The sequence below is a fragment of the Sinohyriopsis cumingii genome, chromosome 18 (genome assembly GCF_028554795.1).
Source record: "Sinohyriopsis cumingii isolate HCF-2022 chromosome 18, ASM2855479v2, whole genome shotgun sequence".
NCBI classification, from domain to species: Eukaryota; Metazoa; Mollusca; class Bivalvia; order Unionida; family Unionidae; genus Sinohyriopsis; species Sinohyriopsis cumingii.
In genome coordinates this window covers 7,713,531-7,738,286 of record NC_142978.1, presented here as the reverse complement: position 1 = coordinate 7,738,286, position 24,756 = coordinate 7,713,531, and the positions used below count along the sequence as shown (strand labels likewise).

At 36.3% G+C, this 24,756-nt stretch overlaps 1 protein-coding gene across 1 annotated transcript in view; it reads right to left on the bottom strand.

The window, feature by feature from the left end:
• LOC149776034 (receptor-type tyrosine-protein phosphatase N2-like) overlaps positions 1-24,756 on the bottom strand; it is a 520,769-nt gene that overhangs the window by 353,075 nt on the left and 142,938 nt on the right. Inside the window, exons 3-4 of the mRNA XM_089941917.1 lie at positions 3,951-4,715; positions 1,584-1,697 (exon numbers count right to left, since the gene is read on the bottom strand). Of these exons, the coding sequence (XP_089798043.1) occupies positions 1,584-1,697; positions 3,951-4,715 (879 nt within the window). The remainder of the gene's footprint in view (positions 1-1,583; positions 1,698-3,950; positions 4,716-24,756) is intronic.

Here is a 24,756-nt window from a genome sequence, read left to right as displayed (position 1 = left end):
TTGAGCCTCGTTGCAAACAGATCCACTAGGGATCTTTCCAACAGCAAGAAAAAGGGACTATGTAACAGAGTGGTGTACAGTCCATTCTGTGAGGATTGCTTTGCCAGTTCTGAAGAGTCTGTCCACCAAAACATTCTTCTTGCCAAACTCTGAGTATTATGTTCCCGGAGGTGACCCATATTTCCACACAAAGAGAATGGGCATGTGTGCCTTATTGATGTTGGAGATAAGCTACAATGGACACATTGTCAGAGGAGACCATGACACATTGATCCCTTACTCTGTTGATGCACCCTTGCAATGCTAGGTATACAGCCTTCATTTCTAGTTTGTTTATGTAGAGGGAGGGATGATTAGGGCAGGGTCCATATTCACTGTAGAATTATGCCCTTTGGCTCTAAGTGAGTGCTACAACCACAATCTGACATGTCAGCGAACAGATAGGAGCAGACTAGGGTCTATGCTGCAGTTGTACTCACCTTATAAGCAATTATATATGGTATGACTCAACCCAATTCTTCCCTGTTGCTCTGTTTCAGCGAATTCCACTTGCAAGTCAACTATGGGTATATATAAATGAATCTTAACATTTTTGGGCAGCAATCATTTAGGTTTATGTCATTAGCTTCATTACCCATAAAAATACACTGAGCAGAAAATTTAAATCTATTAAAGTTGATCTTGTCAACCCACTCAAAACGGCATGGCAACCAGTTTGGGGTAGCAACTTATGGGGTAAGAACCACTGGTATATATACTTGTTGGGTGCAACTATTAACAGTTACAAAGCTATAAGACTGTAGGGTAATTAGAAAAACAGGATCCAGTGATAGTTGTATCAATGGCTTGCCCTTTTTACACTAAGAAAGTGCTATTGTGTTTATAGGGCAGGAATCCCAATGGTTTACAAGTTATAACTCCAAGGGAGGACTCACAGAAGAGAGGGGGAGGACTTAAGGACAGTTCAAGAAGCCTATGTTTACTGCATAAATTAATTCTGAAGTAAGATTCCCTCCAATGTGTATACCATTCAACAGCATACCTCTGCCTCCAGCAGTTTTATTTCCATCTTTAAACTTGTTACAGGAAGTTAATGTTTGCAAGGTACAACAACATGGCAACTGCAATTTCATTTATTCTTATTCCTTTTGTTCCAGCAATTTTGTCACATGGAAAACTGTGTTTTGTAATCAATTTATACAAACATACACTGCATAACAAATAAAACAGCTGCATAGGACAATTTTTAACATGAAGAAACCCATATTCAAACAGAATGTGCAGTTCATATGTTTGAGCATGGCTTATGTCCAAAACAAAGGCATGTGTGACTTTACTTAGATCCTCAAAAGAAACCAAGCTTTTTCATTTTCCAGTTCAAACCAAATAAAAAGTTAATTTTTATCCACCTTTTTGTTAAGTACATACAACTGCAGGCAATGTGCTATTACCAAACACTCAAAAATGAATGAACAAAAAATATAAAGTTTTATTCCCAACTGTTGTAAAGATCAGCTAAGATCTGTAAAGTTCACATGTAAGAAATGATGGTAAATGTAAGGAAAATGACAACAATGAATTACCTTGCAGTAGTTTGCCCAGGAGGTTTGCATAATCTGGTGGGAGCACCATCTCCCCCTCCTTCTTTGCCTCATCTTCAGGGCTGGCTGCAACAAATAACTCTCTGGATCCTCCATCTGTAAAACAGCAAAGACTATCTTTTTTCCAGACTTTTGGCAACAAAATGTTATGAGCCCTGTGACCTTGAGCCCCAACATTTATTAGACTTTGAAAACAGCTGCAAAAGTTTCTGCATGTTTATTTTGTTAAAACAAACAAAAACAAAGGTAGAAATTAATAATCTTCAAGTGAAGAAGTAACTGGCCCCTAATATCCAAAATTAACATTTGAGAGCTAACAACAAAAATTTACCCAAGTCCCACTTTTCTGCTCATTTAGAAATAAGAATCCATAAGTATATATAATAGTATTCTGTTAATGCTTCTGTGATACATATATTTCACAAAAGACAGGTATTGCCAGTGCCCCTTCAAGATCAATTTGGTTGTTGTTGTTATAGGGTTTAATGCCATTTTTCAGCACAAGATAGGCTATACCTGGTGGCCAGTATTAATGGTGGAGGAAGAACCCGGGAAAACCTGAAAAGAACCAACGACCCACGAGAAGCTACCGGCAAGCTTTCTCACATACCCACATTGGCCAAGCCCAAGACTTGAACCCACGCAGACAGAGGTGAGATGGCAGTGATCCATAACGGTGAGCGCTTTTGACCACTCAAGGTCCCCAAGATCAATTAGGTAATTACTGAAATAATCATATAGTGATAGAAAAGAAAAGAAATTACAAGTCTAACTTTAAAAAAGATACATGTACTAAAAGAACATTGTCATGAAATGGTGTAACAAGGTCAATTATATGGACACTTTCTTATGTAAAAATGACTTCAGTATCCACATATGAGAGGTATTTATAAGGTTCTGAATATTAGGATGCTGTAAAGCAAAGTTTCTTTCTATTGCATTCTCTCAAAGTACTACCCATATGCATCTCTAACCATCCGCCTGATTATCCAATTACTAAGTGCTAGTCTGTATTCACTTTTTGAGATACTGTACATGCACTGGAAAACTGCACTTCCAACTATATGGCAGCTTTCACAATCATCCTCTCATCAAATTTTTTAAATCAGCCATAAATCACTTGAACATAAAATAGAGTTGTTGGAAGGATGTGGCAAATTGTGGAAGCAGACTGCTCCTACAGGAAGTCTCCCTTGGTGGTGGATTTATGAAATGACACACTGTCAATACCTTAGGTACTGAAGTTCTCAGATGACATTTTTACATCACCGTCTCTGACCTATGTTACATTATGCACATAAATATTGATACAAATCCTGGAAACATTGGAGCTCATTCGCTAGCTCATTCACTAGAGCACAGACCAGCCTGGGACAGCTGCCATAGTATGTCCATTGTAGCTCAGGAGGTAAGTCAGACCTGCCTGGGACAGCTGCCTTAGTATGTCCACTGTAGCTCAGGAGGTAAGTCAGACCAGCCTGGGACAGCTGCCATAGTATGTCCATCATAGCTCAGGAGGTAAGTCAGACATGCCTGGAACAGTTGCCATAGTATGTCCATCGTAGCTCAGGAGGTAAGTCAGATGTGCCTGGGACAGCTGCCTTAGTATATCCATCATAGCTCAGGAGGTAAGTCAGACATGCCTGGGACAGCTGCCATAGTATGTCCATCGTAGCTCAGGAGGTAAGTCAGACCTGCCTGGGACAGCTGCCATAGTATGTCCATCGTAGCTCAGGAGGTAAGTCAGACCAGCCTGGGACAGCTGCCTTAGTATGTCCATCATAGCTCAGGAGGTAAGTCAGACCTGCCTGGGACAGCTGCCTTAGGATGTCCATCATAGCTCAGGAGGTAAGTCAGACATGCCTGGAACAGCTGCCATAGTTTGTCCATCGTAGCTCAGGAGGTAAGTCAGATGTGCCTGGGACAGCTGCCTTAGTATATCCATCATAGCTCAGGAGGTAAGTCATACCAGCCTGGGACAGCTGCCAAAGTATGTCCATCGTAGCTCAGGAGGCAAGTCAGACCTGCCTGGGACAGCTGCCTTAGTATGTCCATCGTAGCTCAGGAGGTAAGTCAGACCTGCCTGGGACAAGTGCCATAGTATGTCCTTAGGAAAGACATATGGTTTTAATTTCCTTGGCATGGCAGAGCCTCAATAATGTGCTGGAAAAGCAATCTTGCAAAACAAAAAACAAACTTCCCATATCTTTATCCCAATAAGAAGACAAAATCTTTCTATTAAATGTTCCCCATACCTCAGACTTAGGTTCAACACTACTTATGTAGGTAGGGGTGAGGTGGGGGGAATATTGAATAAATGGGCAAAGTTTAAAAAACAATAAAACATACCAGTTTCAGCAGGAAGCTGATCAAATTTCTTCTTTCCCTCAGTCCAGGAATAACCAGGTATCAAGTCTGTGTTTGCTGTCAGTCCATCTGAGACCCAATCCGATGCAAGGAATAAATTACCTTTTCCCAGATGTTTGTTCTTAAGGTATTCCAACTGATCCAGAACTGAAGAATCATCTAGAGCATGTAAATAACCTTCAACAGCCCGCACTTCCTCACTGGATGCCCCAGAATCTGATGTTCTTTCTCTCAAATTTAATTTTCTCAAATTTTCTAAACCTCTGTCATTAGGATAGAAATCGAGGTAGTTAGGGCTCAAGTGTGGTTTGTAATTTCTCCGTTTATGAAGTGCCTGAGACTTGTCAAAATACTTGTGAACTTGGACAATCTCATCTCGTTTGTGTGAGCTGGAAATGAGTGGCAAATTACTGTCGCTGTCTGTATCATCATAAGCCAGTCCTCTTCCATACTCTTGAACATACTTCCTATAGATATTATTTAATGCTGACTCGATTTCCGATGCTGCTTCCTGTGACCAATCAAACGTGAGGTCTTTACATATGTCATCATTAAAAGACTTCTGATGCTGCATGGCCACCAGGACATTCTGCAATACACACTGTGTATATTCATCTTTCCATGTTAAACCCTGCTTGATTAATCTCCATACATGTTTCTCCAAAACTTCGAGTTCATTCAGTTCTAGCTGATACCTATACGATGACCCTGGTATACTTCTAGAGTGGCAGTGTCCAAAGAGAAGATCTGAAAATAAACAAATTTTTTTTCTCAATAAAAACACAATTTCTTGACATATCTACGATTGTGTATTTTCATTCCTCCCTTCAGCAATTTAATAAACAATATCTTATTTTCTTTTTTAATTTCTAAACGAAGAAAGACACAGAAAATACAATTTAATCATTTTACGGCATGAAAACAAAACACCCCACTATGTGTTCTGTTTTCCAGGCATATTATGCCAGCAATCAAATCACCACAAATCCTTTGAAAAGTGGAGCAAGAGTCCTTCAAAGGGATAGAGATTCTACTTGCCGAAACGAATTCCCTGATATTCAAGATGAAACCATTTCTTCCTTTTAGCTTGAGTGTTCAAACCATCTCTGATATTCCTCAGTGATAACAAGATTTTAAAATTAGTGGCTGTGGCAGACATATTGAATGTCAGATTGGTACCATTTTCATTGAGGACCAAGCAGACATCATTTAAAGAATTTTGGTGAAAACCCCATACTGGCATCAATATGACTATCCATTAGAGACAGCTAGATTTTCAAGACAGCCATTATGAGGCCATACTGGATATATGATTGGGGCCATTTTTATTAAGGTGCAACGAGGCATCATAAGAAGTCTATTGGTCAAAACCCAATGTAGATATATCTATCCATTTGGGAGGAATACAGTATTTTTAAGATAGTGACTTCATATGAGATGTGGGTCAGTTTGCATCCTTTACATTTAGGACCAACTAGACACTGTAAGGATGCTTTTTTGCAAATCACATGTAAAAAAATTACCTTCTTTTAAGAAGAATTATAGTAATGACAAGACTTTCAAGACATATTGGATGACAGATCAGTGCTATTTTTATTCAGAAACAACAAGACTTTTATAAGAAGTCCTCTAGTGAAAAAACAAAATTGATATCACTTTCTGTTTTGCTTGAGTAATAATTACAACAGGAACAACAATTACATGATGTTCAAGATGGATACCAAGGTGGACATATATGATATCAGATTTGCAACATTTCTACTTAGGACCAACTATAAACATAAGAAGCCTTTTGGTGAAATCGCAATGCTGATATGACAAGCCAGCTTGGAAATCGAGCCATACCATGATTTACAGAAGTCAGATTGGCACCATTTTCATTCATGACTGGCTAGACATCATAAGAAGTCTTTACAAATATATCACCATCTGTTTCAAAGGAATAACTGTGAGATTCTCAGCATGGATGATGTGGTATCCATATTGGATGTGCGTGCAACACCATTTTCATTGACCACTCTGCTGCCCTAGTGGTCAAAGCTTTTGCCTCAGATGCAGAGGTCATGGGTTTGAACCACAGCCAAGTCATACCAAGGACTAATAAAAATGGTACTATCAGCTGCCTCATTAGGTGCTCAGCATTAAGAGGTTTGAATTAAGACTGGTCAGCCTGATGTCAGGACAATGTGGCTGGGTGGGACATGTTGCTACATGTCTGTGGTATGATGCCCCGGTGCTAGACATCACAACAGACTGTCACACTGTAAACATCATAGAGATATGACTGAAAAATTGTTGAAGCTACGTTAAAAATCCAAATCACACACACACCATTTTCATTTAGTTCCAACTTACATCAGATGAAGTCTTCTTGTATAAACTCTATATTACTTTGACTTTTCATTCAAATATAGCTATAATCTGATTCATGAGATGGCTTTTTCATACATTTGACAGAACTGACAAATCACTTGGGACAAGCTGGGAGATTTTTAAATTTGGTTGCAAGTTTGAATTCAAAAGAGGGAATATTTTCAATGAGAATTTTTATGTATATTTTGTTCTGTCCAATGACTTCCTCAATGATTATATGTAATGTGACCCTTTTTCCAAAATTAAGTTAAATGGTCTATCTGACTAGCAACATTTTTTTTGTAAACAGCGTAATACATAGCTAAGATTTCTCTATGATTATAGAACAAATATTCATATCATTATTATTGGAGGAAAATGTTTATTTGAATCTGGGTCTAGGACAATAGTTTTCCACTTGGAAATTCTTAAATGTGTTGGCAACTACAAATGCTTTAGAAAGGAAACTGACTTATATCCTGGTTCTATTATTGTGTCTTAGCTTTTATATCAATGTCGTTTACTTGAAAAGTTACTCATTTGTACCTTAAAATCCAAAGTGGAATCAGTCTTATTGTTGTTTTCAGTTTTAAATTTGGGTGGATTTATTTATTTAAATTTATTCAGTGGAGTTTCAGTGTTAGTTAAAATATTTTTTGGACTAAATCATTTTTTGGTGAATTTAGTGAGTTCAGACAAAGACATTTTGTATTACTGTGATACATCAAAAGACTTATGACATAACCACATTTTAGGCCATTGGCAAATTAGCATATTCTAGACTACCATACAGGCACATCAACACATTTAATATTGGAATATATTTGGAACACCACTGTAATTCTATTGGAGTTTCATACATTTGGACTTGTGATAGAATTGTACGACTATCTAGGATTTAATTCACAAGACAGTAAGTTCTTTTTAAATATTCACTTGATATTCTACGAAAATAGATTTTCTGATGAATGTTACAAAATGTGTTGCCTTTTGCTCTTTTCTGTTACTTAGTTTTAGACCGTAGAGTCATAACATCACAGCAAATGTTTCATTGCAGCGCATCTTCAACTGTTTTATCCCAATGTGAATTGAAAGCTTGATTTACTATGCAAGTAGTTTTCTTCCGTTTTCGTCTTTTTGTATGAGAACTTTTGTGTGATTCCTTTGTCTGGGAATATGTTTTAGACTAGACCTGAAAAATTATATGCTACTGTAAATGAGAGATTATTTTCACCTACAAAGCTGGCAAAAAGTGTCTTGACATGTACATCTTTATCCATCTGATAGAGTTCTGAGAACATAGTCATCAATGATGACGTGTTTGTTGCAATGCTTAATATATTTTAATATTCTGCATGACGTGAATGTCATTCTCACTTCCATCCATCATTGAAATTCATGTGATATTCTGGTTACTTTGCTCTTGATGTTTTAGCATTAGGAGATATAAATTTAAACATCTCAACAAACTTTAAACACCAAAGCCAAACCGAATCAGCTTTATGCTCAAAGAGTTCTTTAGTAATCGAACTATAATCAATTAATCTTTAATCTTTTCAGAATTACATTTGCTTACATGTAGTATAATCCAAGTCAATAAATTTCAAACACTGAAGCCTACTGATCCTGCTGACAGTGTCAAAGGGATATTAATTGCTTTATGCTGCTTAAAATAAGCAACTGAATCGTATTGCCCTGTTTAAGACTGTTCACGGTCATCTGATCACAGACAGCATTACAGTAAATATAATACACTGGAAGCAATGTGTGGGTAAAAAAGTGGGAAAATATTATTTTCAATAATAATTTTGCACAAAAAGATTTCAGTGAGTGAGGGGTTGAATGGGAGACACTCCTTGACTCTGGAGGAAAACACTCCCATCTGAGAGGTTCATATATATGCTACTGGAGCAGCCATACTGGACCTCAGATCAGCACAAATTTTGCTTCGGACCCACTAGACATCATAAGAAATCTTATATCAAGACAATCCATTCAGGTGGAGTCACAGTAACAAGATATTTAAGATGGCAGATGTGGTGGACATACTAGACAGCAAACAGATCGAGGTCATTTTCATTTACGACCACCTAAACCCCATGTTCATGTGGCCATCCATCCAGCAGAAGTAGCAATAACAAGATCCTCAAAAGATCCCTGTGACATCCATATTTGATGTGCAAGTGACACCATTTTCATTCAAGCCAAATGAGGCATCATAAGATGTAATTTAGTGGAAAGTCCATGTTGACATGAAAATCTAATCACATTGTTTGAAATTAGCATTAAGTCAGCTACTCCTTGGGCTAGCAAATTTCCTGTCAGATGAGAAGTTTTCATAATGCTAACAGTCTGATGGCTAGTAAAGTTTCACTTGTTGCCAGTCAGCATTTATTTAAGCTATCAAAAGTAATTTTCAAAAACTGGGATCGTTGTATGATGACAAGTTTTCTCAGTGTTAATCAAGTAAAGGCCCAAGATTCAATTCTTACTCTATAGGGTTAAAACAAATGAGAATTTTACAAACATATTTCAAACATATTTCGAAATGAGCCTGAATAAATCTTAGACTGTCTAGTTAGATTTCACAAGTTACAGTTAGTTTTGAGTTTCTTCTGACCTTTCACGCTGATTTTAGATATTAAGACTTTTTTAGAGTATGAGGTCAGTCACACATTACCTACTGAAAGGATGGAATTCACAGAAACCTGTGACTCATTGTTGGTACTGGGTTACCTGTGACTTATTGTTGGTAATGGGTTACCTGACTCATTGTTGGTAATGGGTAACCTGTGACTCATTGTTGGTACTGGGTTACCTGTGACTCATTGTTGGTACTGGGTTACCTGTGACTCATTGTTAGTACAGGGTTACCTGTGACTTATTGTTGGTAATGGGTTACCTGTGACTCATTGTTGGTAATGGGCTACCTGTGACTCATTGTTGGTACTGGGAGATTGTGGGTTCAAATTCCTGCCAAGTCACACCAAAAACTTATAAAAATGGTACTAGCAACTACCTCACTTGGCGCTCAGCATTAAGAGGTTATTTTAAGAACTGGTAGGTTTGGTGTCAGGATAATGTGGCTGGGTGGGACATGATGATACAGGTCTGCAGCATGATGCCCCAATGCTAGATATCACTATAAACTGTCACATTGCAGACATCAAAACAATATGACTAAAACTGTCAAAGCTACATTAAAAATATTTTAAAAAAAACAAACAGCACACAAATAAGTGATTAAAGACTTACCATAAAGACTTGCTTACAAGTTGAGTCAAACAACAAACAACACAGATCCTAACTGGCCATAGCATAAAGCACCTGCAGACCAGGGTTAATGTTGTTTATTCTATGAACCATTCCTTCAATCTGATTAAAATCAGATCTCCAACTTAAGAGTCATGTTCTGATGACCTATGTTATTACCATAATCACTAATTTTATAAGCCAATCAGATAAAGGCTTATGCATTCACATTTGGATACTGAGCTGTATGGCTGATGAGCATGAATGTGTGCCAAATGATTTGATTCACTTTCAAATTTCTGAAACCTGCATTTCAATGGCCACCAGAATATAACCCCAAAGCTGTCACTGTTAGATCTTCACATAGGCTGATAAATGGAGATCTGATTTTAATCAGAATAATTGTTCTTTATAAACTGCATAAATTCTGATCTTCTGTTGCATTATACACTGGCAGACCAGGGTCTGTGCAGTTTGCAGCTGGATTCATCTAACAAGCTAGTATATATGGTAAATAGGACTTCTGAACTTGTCAAATAGCCAGTGTAGTGTCATGATTTATTATTATGACTAGACCATTCTAAACTTGTCAAACAGCCAGTGTAGTGTCATTATTATGACTAGACCATGCTGAGCTTGTCAAACAGCCAGTGTAGTGTCATTATTATGACTAGACCATTCTGAACTTGTCAAACAGCCAGTGTAGTGTCATTATTATGACTAGACCATGCCTAGCTTGTCAAATAGCCAGTGTAGTGTCATTATTCATTATTATGACTAGACCATTCTGAACTTGTCAAACAGCCAGTATAGTGTCATGATTCATTATTATGACTAGACCATTCTGAACTTGTCAAACAGCCAGTGTAGTGTCATGATTCATTATTATGACTAGACCATTCTGAGCTTGTCAAACAGCCAGTGTAGTGTCATGATTCATTATTATTACTAGACCAATCTGAACTTGTCAAACAGCCAGTGTAGTGTCATGATTCATTATTATGACTTTACCATTCTGAACTTGTCAAACAGCCAGTGTAGTGTCATGATTCATTATTATGACTTTACCATTCTGAACTTGCCAAACAGCCAGTGTAGTGTCATTATTATGACTAGACCATTCTGCTGTTAAAGGATTATCATCATGGAAACACATTTCAATGAAAGGCTTATGTCTGTTGTGGAAACCACAAAATGCATATACTGCTATAGTCAGAAATCTTACCCTGCTTTCTTTGTAGCACAACGGATACTAACCATCTGTCTGTGGGGTTATACTACATAATGACCAGCATGAACGGGAGTCTTTTTATTTTCCTTATAAGCAACCATATGGGATAAATGAGACAGCTAGCAAGCACTGGAGAGAAAATATTGAAAATATGACATTCCTTTCATTCGGTATAGAAATGAAAACTACAAATCCATATTTTCATGAAACCTTTACTTTACAGATTTATGATAGCAGGAACAATTCTGCTATATTAATTAGGGCCATCTGGTAGTTTCAATTGTGGTGGGCAGCCAAGAACTTTTCTTTTGAAATAATCCAATCGGAAATTAGAAAATCTTGCTTCCTGGAATTGTTCCCTAATTCTGCCTGTATCCATGACATCAATTATGTTACTGGATCAAAGCCGCAATATTACCATTTTATCTACCAGGCGTTATCTTGATTGTAATAAGTATTCTCATCTTCCATTGTGCGTACATCATGAAAGAGCTGACAAGTAAACAAAAAGCTATGCCATTTTCATGGTGATGTATATTTATTCCTTCCTTAATGCTTTTAATTGAAAAGAGAATGTAGCTTTTAACAGGATTCCAATATTCAACTTTTGCTTAGGTCTGCTACATAAATATGCTGTGAATTGCGTCTACTATATCAATATATTGTGACATGGGCCTATTATACATACATGTATATGCAATGATTTCAGTCTACTATATAAATATGCTGTGACTTGGGTTTGCTATATAAATATGATGTGACCTGGGTCTGCAACATAAATATACTGTGACCTGGGTCTGCTATATAAATACACTGTGACCTGGGTCTGCAACATAAATATACTGTGACCTGGGTCTGCTATATAAATATGCTGTGACCTGGGTCTGCTATATAAATATGCTGTGACCTGGGTCTGCTATGTAAATATACTGAGACCTGGGTCTGTTATATAAATATGCCGAGACCTGGGTCTGCAATATAAATACACTGTGACCTGGGTCTGCTATATAAATACACTGTGACCTGGGTCTGCTATATAAATATGCTGAGACCTGGGTCTGCTATATAAATACAATGTGACCTGGGTCTGCAATATAAATACACTGTGACCTGGGTCAGCTATATAAATACACTGTGACCTGGGTCTGCTATATAAATATGCTGAGACCTGGGTCTGCTATATAAATATGCTGAGACCTGGGTCTGCTATATAAATACATATGGTTTGACCTGGGTCTGCTATATAAATACATATACTGTGACCTGTGTCTGCTTTATAAAAATGCTGAGACCTGGGTCTGCTATATAAATACACTGTGACCTGGGTCTGCTATATAAATATACTGTGACCTGGGTCTGCTATATAAATATACTGAGACCTGGGTCTGCTATATAAATATGCCGAGACTTGGGTCTGCTATATAAATACATATGGTGTGACCTGGGTCTGCTTTATAAATTTTTCTGTGACCTGGGTCTGCAATATAAATACATATACTGTGACCAGGGTCTGCTATATAAAAATGCTGAGACCTGGGTCTGCTATATAAATACAATGTGACCTGGGTCTGCAATATAAATACACTGTGACCTGGGTCTGCTATATAAATACACTGTGACCTGGGTCTGCTATATAAATATGCTGAGACCTGGGTCTGCTATATAAATACATATGGTGTGACCTGGGTCTGCTATATAAATACATATACTGTGACCTGTGTCTGCTTTATAAAAATGCTGAGACCTGGGTCAGCTATATAAATATGCTGAGACCTGGGTCTGTTATATAAATACACTGTGACCTGGGTCTGCTATATAAATATGCTGAGACCTGGGTCTGCTATATAAATATGCTGTAACCTGGGTCTCTTATATAAATACTCTGTGACCTTGGTCTGCTATATAAATACACTGTGACCTGGGTCAGCTATATAAATATGCTGAGACCTGGGTCAGCTATATAAATATGCTGTGACCTGGGTCTGTTATATAAATACACTGTGACCTGGGTCTGCTATATAAATACACTGTGACCTGGGTCAGCTATATAAATATGCTGAGACCTGGGTCTGTTATATAAATACACTGTGACCTGGGTCTGCTATATAAATACACTGTGACCTGGGTCAGCTATATACATATGCTGAGACCTGGGTCTGTTATATAAATACACTGTGACCTGGGTCTGCTATATAAATACACTGTGACCTGGGTCTGCTATATAAATATGCTGTGACCTGGGTCTGTTATATAAATACACTGTGACCTGGGTCTGCTATATAAATACACTGTGACCTGGGTCAGCTATATAAATATGCTGAGACCTGGGTCTGTTATATAAATACACTGTGACCTGGGTCTGCTATATAAATACACTGTGACCTGGGTCAGCTATATAAATATGCTGAGACCTGGGTCTGCTATATAAATATGCTGTGACCTGGGTCTGTTATATAAATACACTGTGACCTGGGTCTGCTATATAAATACACTGTGACCTGGGTCAGCTATATAAATATGCTGAGACCTGGGTCAGCTATATAAATATGCTGTGACCTGGGTCTGTTATATAAATACACTGTGACCTGGGTCTGCTATATAAATATGCAGTGACCTGGGTCTGCTATATACATACACTGTGACCTGGGTCTGTTATATAAATATGCTGAGACCTGGGTCTGCTATATAAATATGCTGAGACCTGGGTCTGCTCTATAAATATGCTGTGACCTGGGTCTGCTATATAAATATGGTGTGACCTGGGTCTGCTATATAAATTTTTCTGTGACCTGGGTCTGCAATATAAATATACTGTGACTTGGGTATGCTATACAAATACACTGTGACTTGGGTCTGCTACATAAATATACTGTGACCTGGGTCTGCTATGTAAATATGCTGTGACCTGGGTCAGCTATATAAATATGCTGTGACCTGGGTCTGCTATATAAATATACTGTGACCTGGGTCTGCTATATAAATTTTTCTGTGACCTGGGTCTGCAATATAAATATACTGTGACTTGGGTATGCTATACAAATACACTGTGACTTGGGTCTGCTACATAAATATACTGTGACCTGGGTCTGCTATGTAAATATGCTGTGACCTGGGTCAGCTATATAAATATGCTGTGACCTGGGTCTGCTATATAAATATACTGTGACCTGGGTCTGCTCTATAAATATGCTGAGACCTGGGTCTGCTACATAAATATACTGTGACCTGGGTCTGCTATGTAAATGTGCTGTGACCTGGGTCAGCTATATAAATATGCTGTGACCTGGGTCTGCTAAATAAATATACTGTGACCTGGGTCTGCTCTATAAATATGCTGAGACCTGGGTCTGCTCTATAAATATGCTGAGACCTGGGTCTGCTCTATAAATACATATGGTGTGACCTGGGTCTGCTATATAAATTTGCTGTGATCTGGGTCTGCAATATAAATATACTGTAACCTGGGTATGCTATACAAATACACTGTGACCTGGGTCTGCTATATAAATCTACTGTGATCTGGGTCTGCTACATAAATATGCTGTGACCTGGGTCTGCTATGTAAATATGCTGTGACCTGGGTCAGCTATATAAATATGCTGTGACCTGGGTCTGCTATATAAATATACTGAGACCTGGGTCTGCTATGTAAATATGCTGTGACCTGGGTCAGCTCTATAAATATGCTGAGACCTGGGTCTGCTATGTAAATATGCTGAGACCTGTAACCTGGGTATGCTATACAAATACACTGTGACCTGGGTCTGCTATGTAAATATGCTGTGACCTGGGTCAGCTATATAAATATGCTGTGACCTGGGTCTGCTATATAAATATACTGTGACCTGGGTCTGCTACATAAATATGCTGTGACCTGGGTCTGTTATATAAATATGCTGTGACCTGGGTCTGCTATATAAATACACATGGTGTGACCTGGGTCTACTATATAAATTTGCTGTGACCTGGGTCTGTAATATAAATATACTGTAACCTGGGTATGCTATACAAATACACTGTGACCTGAGTCTGCTATATAAATATACTGAGACCTGGGTCTGCTTTGTAAATATACTTTGACCTGGGTCTGCTATATACATATGCTGTGACCTGGGTCTTCCATATAAATATACTGAGACCTGGGTCTGCTATGTAAATATGCTGTGACCTGGGTCTTCTATATAAGTATGCTGTGACGTGGGTCTGCTATAAAAATATACTGAGACCTGGGTCTGCTATATAAATTTGCTGTGACCTGGGTCTGCTATATACATATGCTGTGACCTGGGTCTGCTATATACATATGCTGTGACCTGGGTCTGCAATATAAATACTGTGACGTGGGTATGCTATACAAATACACTGTGACCTGGGTCTGCTATATAAATCTACTGTGACCTGGGTCTGCTACATAAATATGCTGTGACCTGGATCTGCTATAAAAATATACAGAGACCTGGGTCTGCTATATAAATATGCCTTGAGCTGGGTCTGATATATTTATGCTGTAACCTGGGTCTGATATATTTATGCTGTAACCTGGGTCTGATATATTTATGCTGTAACCTGGGTCTTCCATATATTTATGCTGTAACCTGGGTCTGATATATTTATGCTGTAACCTGGGTCTTCCATATAAATATACTTTGACTTCGGTCTGCTACATAAATATAATTTGACTTTGGTCTGCTACATAAATATAATTTGACTTCAGTCTGCTATACAAATACACTTTGACTTCGGTCTGCTATACAAACATGCTGCAAAAGATTCCTAACCTGTAAAAATGTTCTATACGTAGTTTAATTTAATGTAAAACTAAAAATGTCATATGATTATAGAACACTTCTGTGCAAATAACGTCTGTACATAACATCTATTGTTTGATGAATAAAAACATAAATTTGTTGGCGACATCTCCTCAGTCTAATATCAATGACTTGTTCTGAAAAATTCTTTCTTTGAAACCAAAGAACACACCATCTACTACTACTATTACATCAAGTACAAAAACCCAACTGTACAAAATATGAAAAATTTAAGTAACTAATTCCAGTCTATGCTGTACACAAACCTTTATAATATTGCCTATTAAAGAAAATAACTGGTGTGAGCACAGCGGTGTGCAGATCAACACAGTCAAATCAAAAACCATGATCATAAACAGGCAAACCAAAGTAAAAGCGGAGAGAGAAAACTATGCTAAAAGTCACAGATATACAAGTCTAAAAATGAAAAACTACTTTACATCACGACAGACAATATTTTGTGCTTGAAAATGCAAGTTGATATTAGGTCATTGAAAAATTAACTCACTGCTTTATCTCTTGAACAGAATCAAATCTTATCTCACTCAAGAACAGAGAAAAATATTCTACAATGAATATATCATGCCACACCTAGAATATTGTTGTTTTATCCAAGGTAACAGAGGTACAGAAAATCAAGAAAGATTACTGAAATTTCAAAAAAGAGCAGCGAGAGATATTCTTGATGCCAATTTAGATACACCATCAATAATTGTTTTTAAACCTTTAGCTTCCATTGCAGCAGAGAGCTCAGTTTGGGTTTACTAGTATACATATCCTTACATGGACTGAACTCCTGAATATTTCCAATGCAACTTTAAATCTGTCAAAAATGTACATATGAATGAACTAAGATCCATCTCAGACAACAATTTATATATACCAAAAGCAAATTCAGAGCTGTTTCTGCATCCAAACTAGGAATTCTATAGTCCACCTTATTTAAAGTCAGCTGACTCATGCCAAGCATTTTAAAAGCTTCCTAGTCAACATCTAAAGAAACAAACATTTGTATTACTTTGTTTAATTCAGTAACACTTGTAATCTTCTTTAAAACATTGTTCTTACAGCAGCTCACCTGTGTTGTTTTACACAGGTTCACTAAAACTCTCTGAATGAATTCTGTATCTACTCTTAAAGCCACGTGCATATTATATTGTAGTAGTAGATCAATTATCCAGGTTTTTAAGGGCATTTATTGTCTAAAGACACGTAACCTTGTAAAAATGTTACATTATATATATATATATATATATATATATATATATAATTTTAGAAGACCTTATGTAGCATTAGTCAGCTGACCAAATGAGCTTCCTTAAAGAGCTCATTATTATTATTATTATTATTATTATCTGCTACAAAGAGACATTCTTTTTAAAAATTGCAACAAAAAAACAGGAGTGATCAAGGACAGACTGTTACAGACACTACACAAATTGGTGCTACAAATTCCCAAAAGTCTTCATTTTGCATTTCGAACATTCCAAAATCCAGTGGGTGGGGGTGGAGGATGGTCTGCAAATTTTTTTAATTGGAATCATCTCTGGATGGAAAAATACAAGAGGCAAATACAAAGAAGAACATGGTGAAATACTATAATGGGAGATAAATGGTTACATTCCAATGGAATGGTTCACCACTGTACCATTTCAAGAACTGCAAATTATATGTCGAGTTCTTGTTAATAATTTTGACTAAAATAGGGATTGGATGTATTTGATTTCTGAATCTGGCATATATAATATTAAAAAGGGAGAAAAAAAACCCATAGTTACTTCTGCTCTTGAGTGCAAAGTATTTTAATAATTCTTTACCATAAAATTAACTGTTATCATTTGTTTTCTTTCACCGACCATACAAGACGTGTGTGGCATAAATCACTTTGATTTCTCCATACCCTCCAAATCTGTGCTGATACTAATTTACTAAAACCAGTGGCAATCCTTGATCTATGCAGTTTGTTATGAGGAATCAGCTGAATAAATAAAAACCCTTTGCTGCCAGTGCAGTATGTGATGGCAGATCTGGATCCAGTGTTGCACTTACGATTCGATGGGCTGGGGACATCCCACCCAACCCCAAATTTGAAGGACACATTTCATTGGGACAAAGGAAAACAGCAGTATATAATGCTTGAGAGTAAACAAAAATTAGATAGTCTTATTTGCTCTGACAGTTTTGTTACCTCAACTTTGTGATTAGTCCAATATATCAACCTCCCCAAATCTGCTTTGATACTGATGGAAGATGTGTGGGTCTAATGTCACCTGTTCATTAAAATGTGCAATTTTATTGCATGCAAATCCTTCTGGAACAAGCTTGCAGAGACTTTAGCCACATACCAGTAATTGGTAACAACCATATGAAGCACTAAATTCTAAATGGCCACAGGACAGATGGTTGTGCTATTCCACGTGGATTTACACGTCACCAAACATAGGATTTGCTCCTAAAATATAATGTACACGTCACCAAAAGAACCCTTCAGCCGACGTTAGCTCCACAGCTTCTAGAAATATCAGTAATGTATAACATGTACACTGATGTGCACAACCAAATTTTGCTGCAGATTTTTGTATGTTTTAATGAATATGCAATATCAGCCCCAAAACCGCCAATCAATATCATCATGGGTGAGGGGCTGATTTATCGGCCTACTTATTCATCTGCACTGTAATATTATATTTTACTTGGACACTTACAATGGTGAATAAATCATGTGCTAAAGTAACTCATCAAAGTTTCTAACTTTATGAATATATCTGGTTAACCTGAAATAAGCTGCAACATGGAATTTTAAATTCTGGATCAATTAACCTCGAAGCTGACTCATTATCTAGCAGGATTTTATCTACCAGAATATATTATAATAAATACCCATGTTTTCTTTTCAATTTATAAATCATTCATTAAATAACAGAAAGTTTATCTACATAAATTTAGTCTCTTTTGTCATTTTTTCAACCTCAAAATAAATTAAATCTACCTTGTCATAGAGAGACCCCATACGATCCAGTGGTCTAAGGTGCTCACCTATACAGGTCACTGCCACCTCACCTGCCTGCACAGGTTCAAGTTCTGGCTCCACTAATGTGGGTATTTGAGAAAGCTTGCCATTAGCTCTCCAGGTCTTCCTGGGTTCATCCTTCACCAAATATACTGGCCACCATGTATAGCCCATCACGTGCTAAAATATGGTGTTTTATCCAAACAACCAAACATCCTTGCCATGGATGTGACAGTCACTTTAACCTGAAAAAATATTTTACCCTAGTAGCCATCAGAGACTTTTGCAACTCGGCAGACTACCACAAACTTTGGATGTTTTCAATGCCAGATACATTGATTTAAATAGGATATTCGCTGCCACAGTTCTACAGTTCTAGTGAGTGAGTGATTTAGATTTTTAACGTAGATTTAACAATTTTCCAGTTATATTGCTATGATGTCTGCAGTGTGGCAGTTTAAAGTGATGTCTAGCACTGGAGCATCATGCCGCAGGCATGTAGCATGATGTTCCCACCCAGTCACATTATTGTGACACCAGGCCGACCAGTCCTAACACTAACCTCTTAATGCTGAGCACCTAGCGAGGCAGCTATTAGTACCATTTTTTTAATAAGTCTTTGGTATGACTTGGCCGGGGTTCGAACACACAACCTCCCGCATCCGGGGCGGATGCTCTAACCACTAGGCCTCTGGAGTGGTCCCTACAGTTCTAACAAATTTGGCCACTGCACGAACCAGCAGAGACATAGATGGACTATAGAAATTTGAATGCATATTTTTCAATTTTTCCTGATACGAGCACACAGGGTAAAAATTTGTGGGACATGGATAAACACTGTGAGAAAACCAATATCCCACACACACGGTGCAACACTGAAGGTCTAAGTTATCTGCCCCTGGACCAGACTTACAAGCGAGTAGATATGGTAATGTACTGTTTTTCAAGAGTTTGCATTTTCAATGTTTTCATGACTGACACAAACAGAAAATTAAAAGACACAATTAACAGCGAGTCTTCTTTAAAAGAAGCTTTACATGAATTTTTAGTACATATGAAACTGTTGTGTTGTTTTTTACAAATCTGCCAAATTTACACCCACAACAATAAATGAAATATTATATTATTTTTAACGCCAGTATTAACTGGAAAAAATCACTAAAATACTGATAATGATGCAATTTCAAGTTTTAAAGTATATTTTCCTTATTTCCTTAATGACCAATCAATTATATCAACAAAATACATAAAACCATGGAAACCATTTTTGTCCAAAACACCTTCATGGCTCTTGAAGTAAGGGATTTCTCATGTAAATACTTGTGTTTGAACTATTCTTGTACTTAACAAATAATTATCAACAGTCTTGTACTTAACAAATAATTATCAACATAATTATAACAATCCAAAATCTTTTCTGATAATTTTTCTTTTTCTTCTAGGTAGAAAATCCATATCCTACCATCAAAAGGCTCTTTGTTGCCATGGTAACTACAACTTAAAAGCTACTGTGGCACAGGAGAGGCAGGGTTTTAGCAGACATGTCAGCAATTTGCTGAAAATGACAAACAACACTTCCCAGTTGGAACCAATTTCATATTCTGTAGAACAAAATACAAGTCCAACAACTAGATTTATATGGCTATATAAATTTTTAATATATCATTCCCATATCTTATAAAAATGCATATTTTCAGCAAAGAAAATAGTCTCGCCAAAAAATGATTTTGTAAAAGAATAAAAGATATTATTTTGACTAAATTCCTGACTATAAAAGAAGCTAATCATAAGCAAATAATTTTTTCAAAGTTTATTTTTGCCAATTTCTAGAATTTTTTGGAATGTTCAGGAAATATTTGAAAATGCATGATCTTTAAATTTGGAATCAGAAAATAATCCGTTATTTGTAGAAAAAAATTCCTTTTTCAAGGAAGTGGAGACCTAATAATCTGAATCCTATTTGTAATAAAAAATATGCATAGAAGAAGGCAGAATCAAATTAGTGACGACTTTACGGGGCAGGAGGTAGTAGCCTACTGCCGAGCTCTGTAGCGTCAAGTTTATGCATGATACACTAAAGTGGGTGGAATTATAGAAAGGTAGACAGATGTAGCTCTACATTGTTAACAAATAAGCTGGAATATCTAGTTGCACTACAAAATACAGATAAAAAAACTCATTTTTTTGGACTTGACTTTTTCTACCCTAACTTCACCCGTGGTCTGAATCCGATTTTGTGTCCAGACTTTAGACTTTTTGGTCTCAGATCTAAGGCAAACTGGTATGAACTGCAAACAGACAGATGAATCTTTGCAAAAAGTACAAGGATAAGATGGGCACTTGGAATAAAGAGTGGTCTCAAAACAAAAATAATGGCTCCATTTAGCAAAAAAAAGAGAAAAGAACTCCAACTTTTACCCTTCTGCTCATGCGCAAGTCAAATAGCCAATGAAAACTGATGTTTCTAACACAACTAGGCAGTATGGTATTGAAAGATCACCGGGGATTTGCTGTTTTTGGATCTATTTAGAAATAGCTTTCAAAATGTGTTTCCTACTCGATTTTCAGGCAAAAATGACAAAAACCTCCAGGGGTTATTGTGTTAAAAATAAAAACACTGTGATAACATGAAGTAAAAATAATGATAACAACCTCCTATTTCATACATTAAATGTAAATAAACCATTTCTGCATTATGTGTTTATTGAATTCTCACTGATACATGCAAGTATTTTACTTGTATTACTGACCACTAAAGATTAAATTCTGAACATAATAGGTCAGTCACCCATAAAAAAGTAAAAACTTAATTTAAAAAAATGATTGGTTGGTGTTCATGAACAGATCATAAAGCAAATTTGTGTTTTGACAGGTTAGTACTGCCCGTGCTTACTCACAGGAAAATTAGTCCTACACAGAAAAACTGACACATCATTGTACATTGTAAATTAAAAAGACTGTCATTTGAGGTATGTAGTTGGTATATACAGTAAGTTATTGTAAACTTTATTTAAAGTTTTTAAATTATTTAGGTTCATGATTATAAAAAGATTATAAAAAGTCCCAAAGCCTTAATAATTCTATTTACTTTACATATATTAAAATTCAACTGAAAACTAACTGGCAGTTTTCTTGTTTGCATTCCTGCGTTTCAAGACACTGCAGTTTATTACAATGCTTGATTGTTTGAAGTCCTGAATAAAGTAATTTATAAATATGTATTTCAAATACATGGATGCAGTAAATAACTGAATACTGGTATACTATAAAACGAACATATTTTGTTGGTCTCTTTCCTTCCTTGTTTATCTCTATGCATGTCCTTTAGTCTATCTTCATTTTTTACAATGACATTCCTTGTTCATTGCTGTTTATATCTCAACATAAAGAAAATATCAGAAAATGGAAGCATATGGAACCAAGATGAAGTTACCCTGGTTCTATAAATAGGGCAACCATCACTTATAATCACATCATGCTGAAGTAATTTGTCCCCTTGCTTGATTGGTCACAAGTTGGTCAGTTTAGCAGATGAATCTTATTTCTTAAACTTAAGGAAATAACGAAGCTTTTCTATATGTAGATGTGTTGAATAGTAAGGATAGAATATCTGATGTTTGCTTTGGCCTATGAATTGCAGTCGTAATGATACCATGCTATATTCATGTTTTCTATATGTAAATGGAATATGCTATATTCATTGTAATATAAGTGTTTGTTACATGCCATATATTTTCCTTATCTTTAATTATCTGTCTATCCTTAAATCTTCTGCCTTTGCTATTGTAGATAGCATAACATTCATAATTAATTTAAGTATTGCAACCTCATCTGTCCCCAAAATATGGAAAACTGCAAAAGTAACTCCTATTCACAAATCTGGTTCTAAGGATGATGCTGATAACTACCGACCAATTTCAATACTACCAAACTTGTCAAAATTGATTGAAAAACATGTCCATGACTCATTCATGTCATATTTAACCAAACACTTGCTGTTACACCCTAATCAATCAGGCTTTAGACAGAACCATTCTTGTGAGACTGCCTTGATCTCCCTAACTGATAAATGGCTTCAAGCACTTGACCAAGGTAGAATAATAGGAACTGTATTTGTAGATTTCAGGAAAGCTTTTGACATGGTGGATCATGAAATCCTTTTGAAGAAACTGAAAATCTACCAGTGTGATGAAAGAACAATTAGATGGTTTACTTCATACTTAAATGAAAGAACACAACATGTTTACATAAATAATGTTCCGTCTGAACCTGAAACAATTAGATATGGAGTACCACAAGGCTCAATTCTAGGTCCACTACTATTCATTTTATTTATTAATGACCTACCACTTTTACTAAGAGACTCAATATCATCTACAGATCTCTATGCAGATGACACAACATTGTCAGACATCCAAAACACAAAGCATGAGCTCGAAATTTCTTTACAGAATGCACTAAACAAACTGGAAAACTGGTGCACATGTAATGGCATGGTGGTAAATACTGGTAAAACTAAAATATTACTTATCTCAACACGGCAAAGAAGGACAAATCTTGATAGTGATGAACTATGTCTGACATGGAAGGATACAAATCTGCAAATAGTCTGTCATGATAGGCTACTTGGTGTTCTGGTAGATAATAACCTATCATGGACTGAACATATTAAACATACCAGTAAAAAAGTCAATTCAAGTTTATGGCTTCTCAGTAGGATAAGACATTTTCTCCCTGAAAGGCACAGGAAACTATTTTATAACAGTTACATACAACCCTATTTGGACTACTGTAGTACAGTATGGGGTAATTCAAATGATAAAAACATAGCAAAGCTGGCACATCTTCAAAAAAGAGCATTTGGGCTAATATCAATCCAGAAAGAAAGCAAGGAAAGTTTAGCTGGTAGGTTAAAAATATTACCTATTAAAGACCGAATCTGTTTGAGAAAAGCCAAATTAATGTACAGGATATCTCAGAATAGTGCTCCTGAATATTTACAATCACTATTCCAGTATAGGCTACCTGGTAATACTCCCCACCTGCGATCCATGTCTACCAAACAGTATAAAATTCCCAAACCAAATAAGGAGTTATTTAAAAAAAGTTTCCAATACTCTGGAACTCTGCTCTGGAATAGTATTCCAGCTGAGATTAGAAATGCCCACTCTATTTCCTTCTTCCAAACCCAATATATTCAGTGGCTTCAGATATGCAGCTTAAATAAATAAATTCCTTTGTATGAGGGCCTCAAGGTAGATTAGTTTTTAGCTAATTGTGTTACCCTCTTTAAATAAGGTCATTATTATTATTATTATTATCCTTGGCATGTTCCTTCTTCTCACCAAATGACCGTAAAATATTTCATCCTTACAGTAAAAAACATTGTGATGTAAATAATTTTCATATAATTAGGGTAATAAATATTCTTTTATTCCAATTTTAGTGTTAAATTCAATGAATATAAAACAACCAATACTTTAAAACCATGCACTTCCTAAATTTATCAACGAAAATTCCTACCCCCAAACCAAAGCATGTGCATAGTATAGGCCACATTCTGCTACAGCACTATTTCTAAACGAAGAAAATTTCTTTAATACGTAGAGATTTCGGCTGAAATAAATTTCATGGGATATGCTGATGAAATAACCAATTTAATAAGTTTAATACCAATCTTATCTTAATAGTCACTAGAGTACATACAATCATAAATAGTCACTAGAGTACATACAATCAGAAATAGTCACTAGAGTACAGACAATCAGAAATAGTCACTAGAGTACAGACAATCAGAAATAGTCACTAGAGTACAGACAATCAGAAATAGTCACTAGAGTACATACAATCATAAATAGTCACTAGAGTACATTCAATCATAAATAGTCACTAGAGTACATACAATCATAAATAGTCACTAGAGTACAGACAATCATAAATAGTCACTAGAGTACATACAATCATAAATAGTCACTAGAGTACATACAATCATAAATAGTCACTAGACTACAGACAATCATAAATAGTCACTAGACTACAGACAATCAGAAATAGTCACTAGAGTACACACAATCATAGTCACTACAGTACAGACAATCAGAAATAGTCACTAGAGTACATACAATCATAAATAGT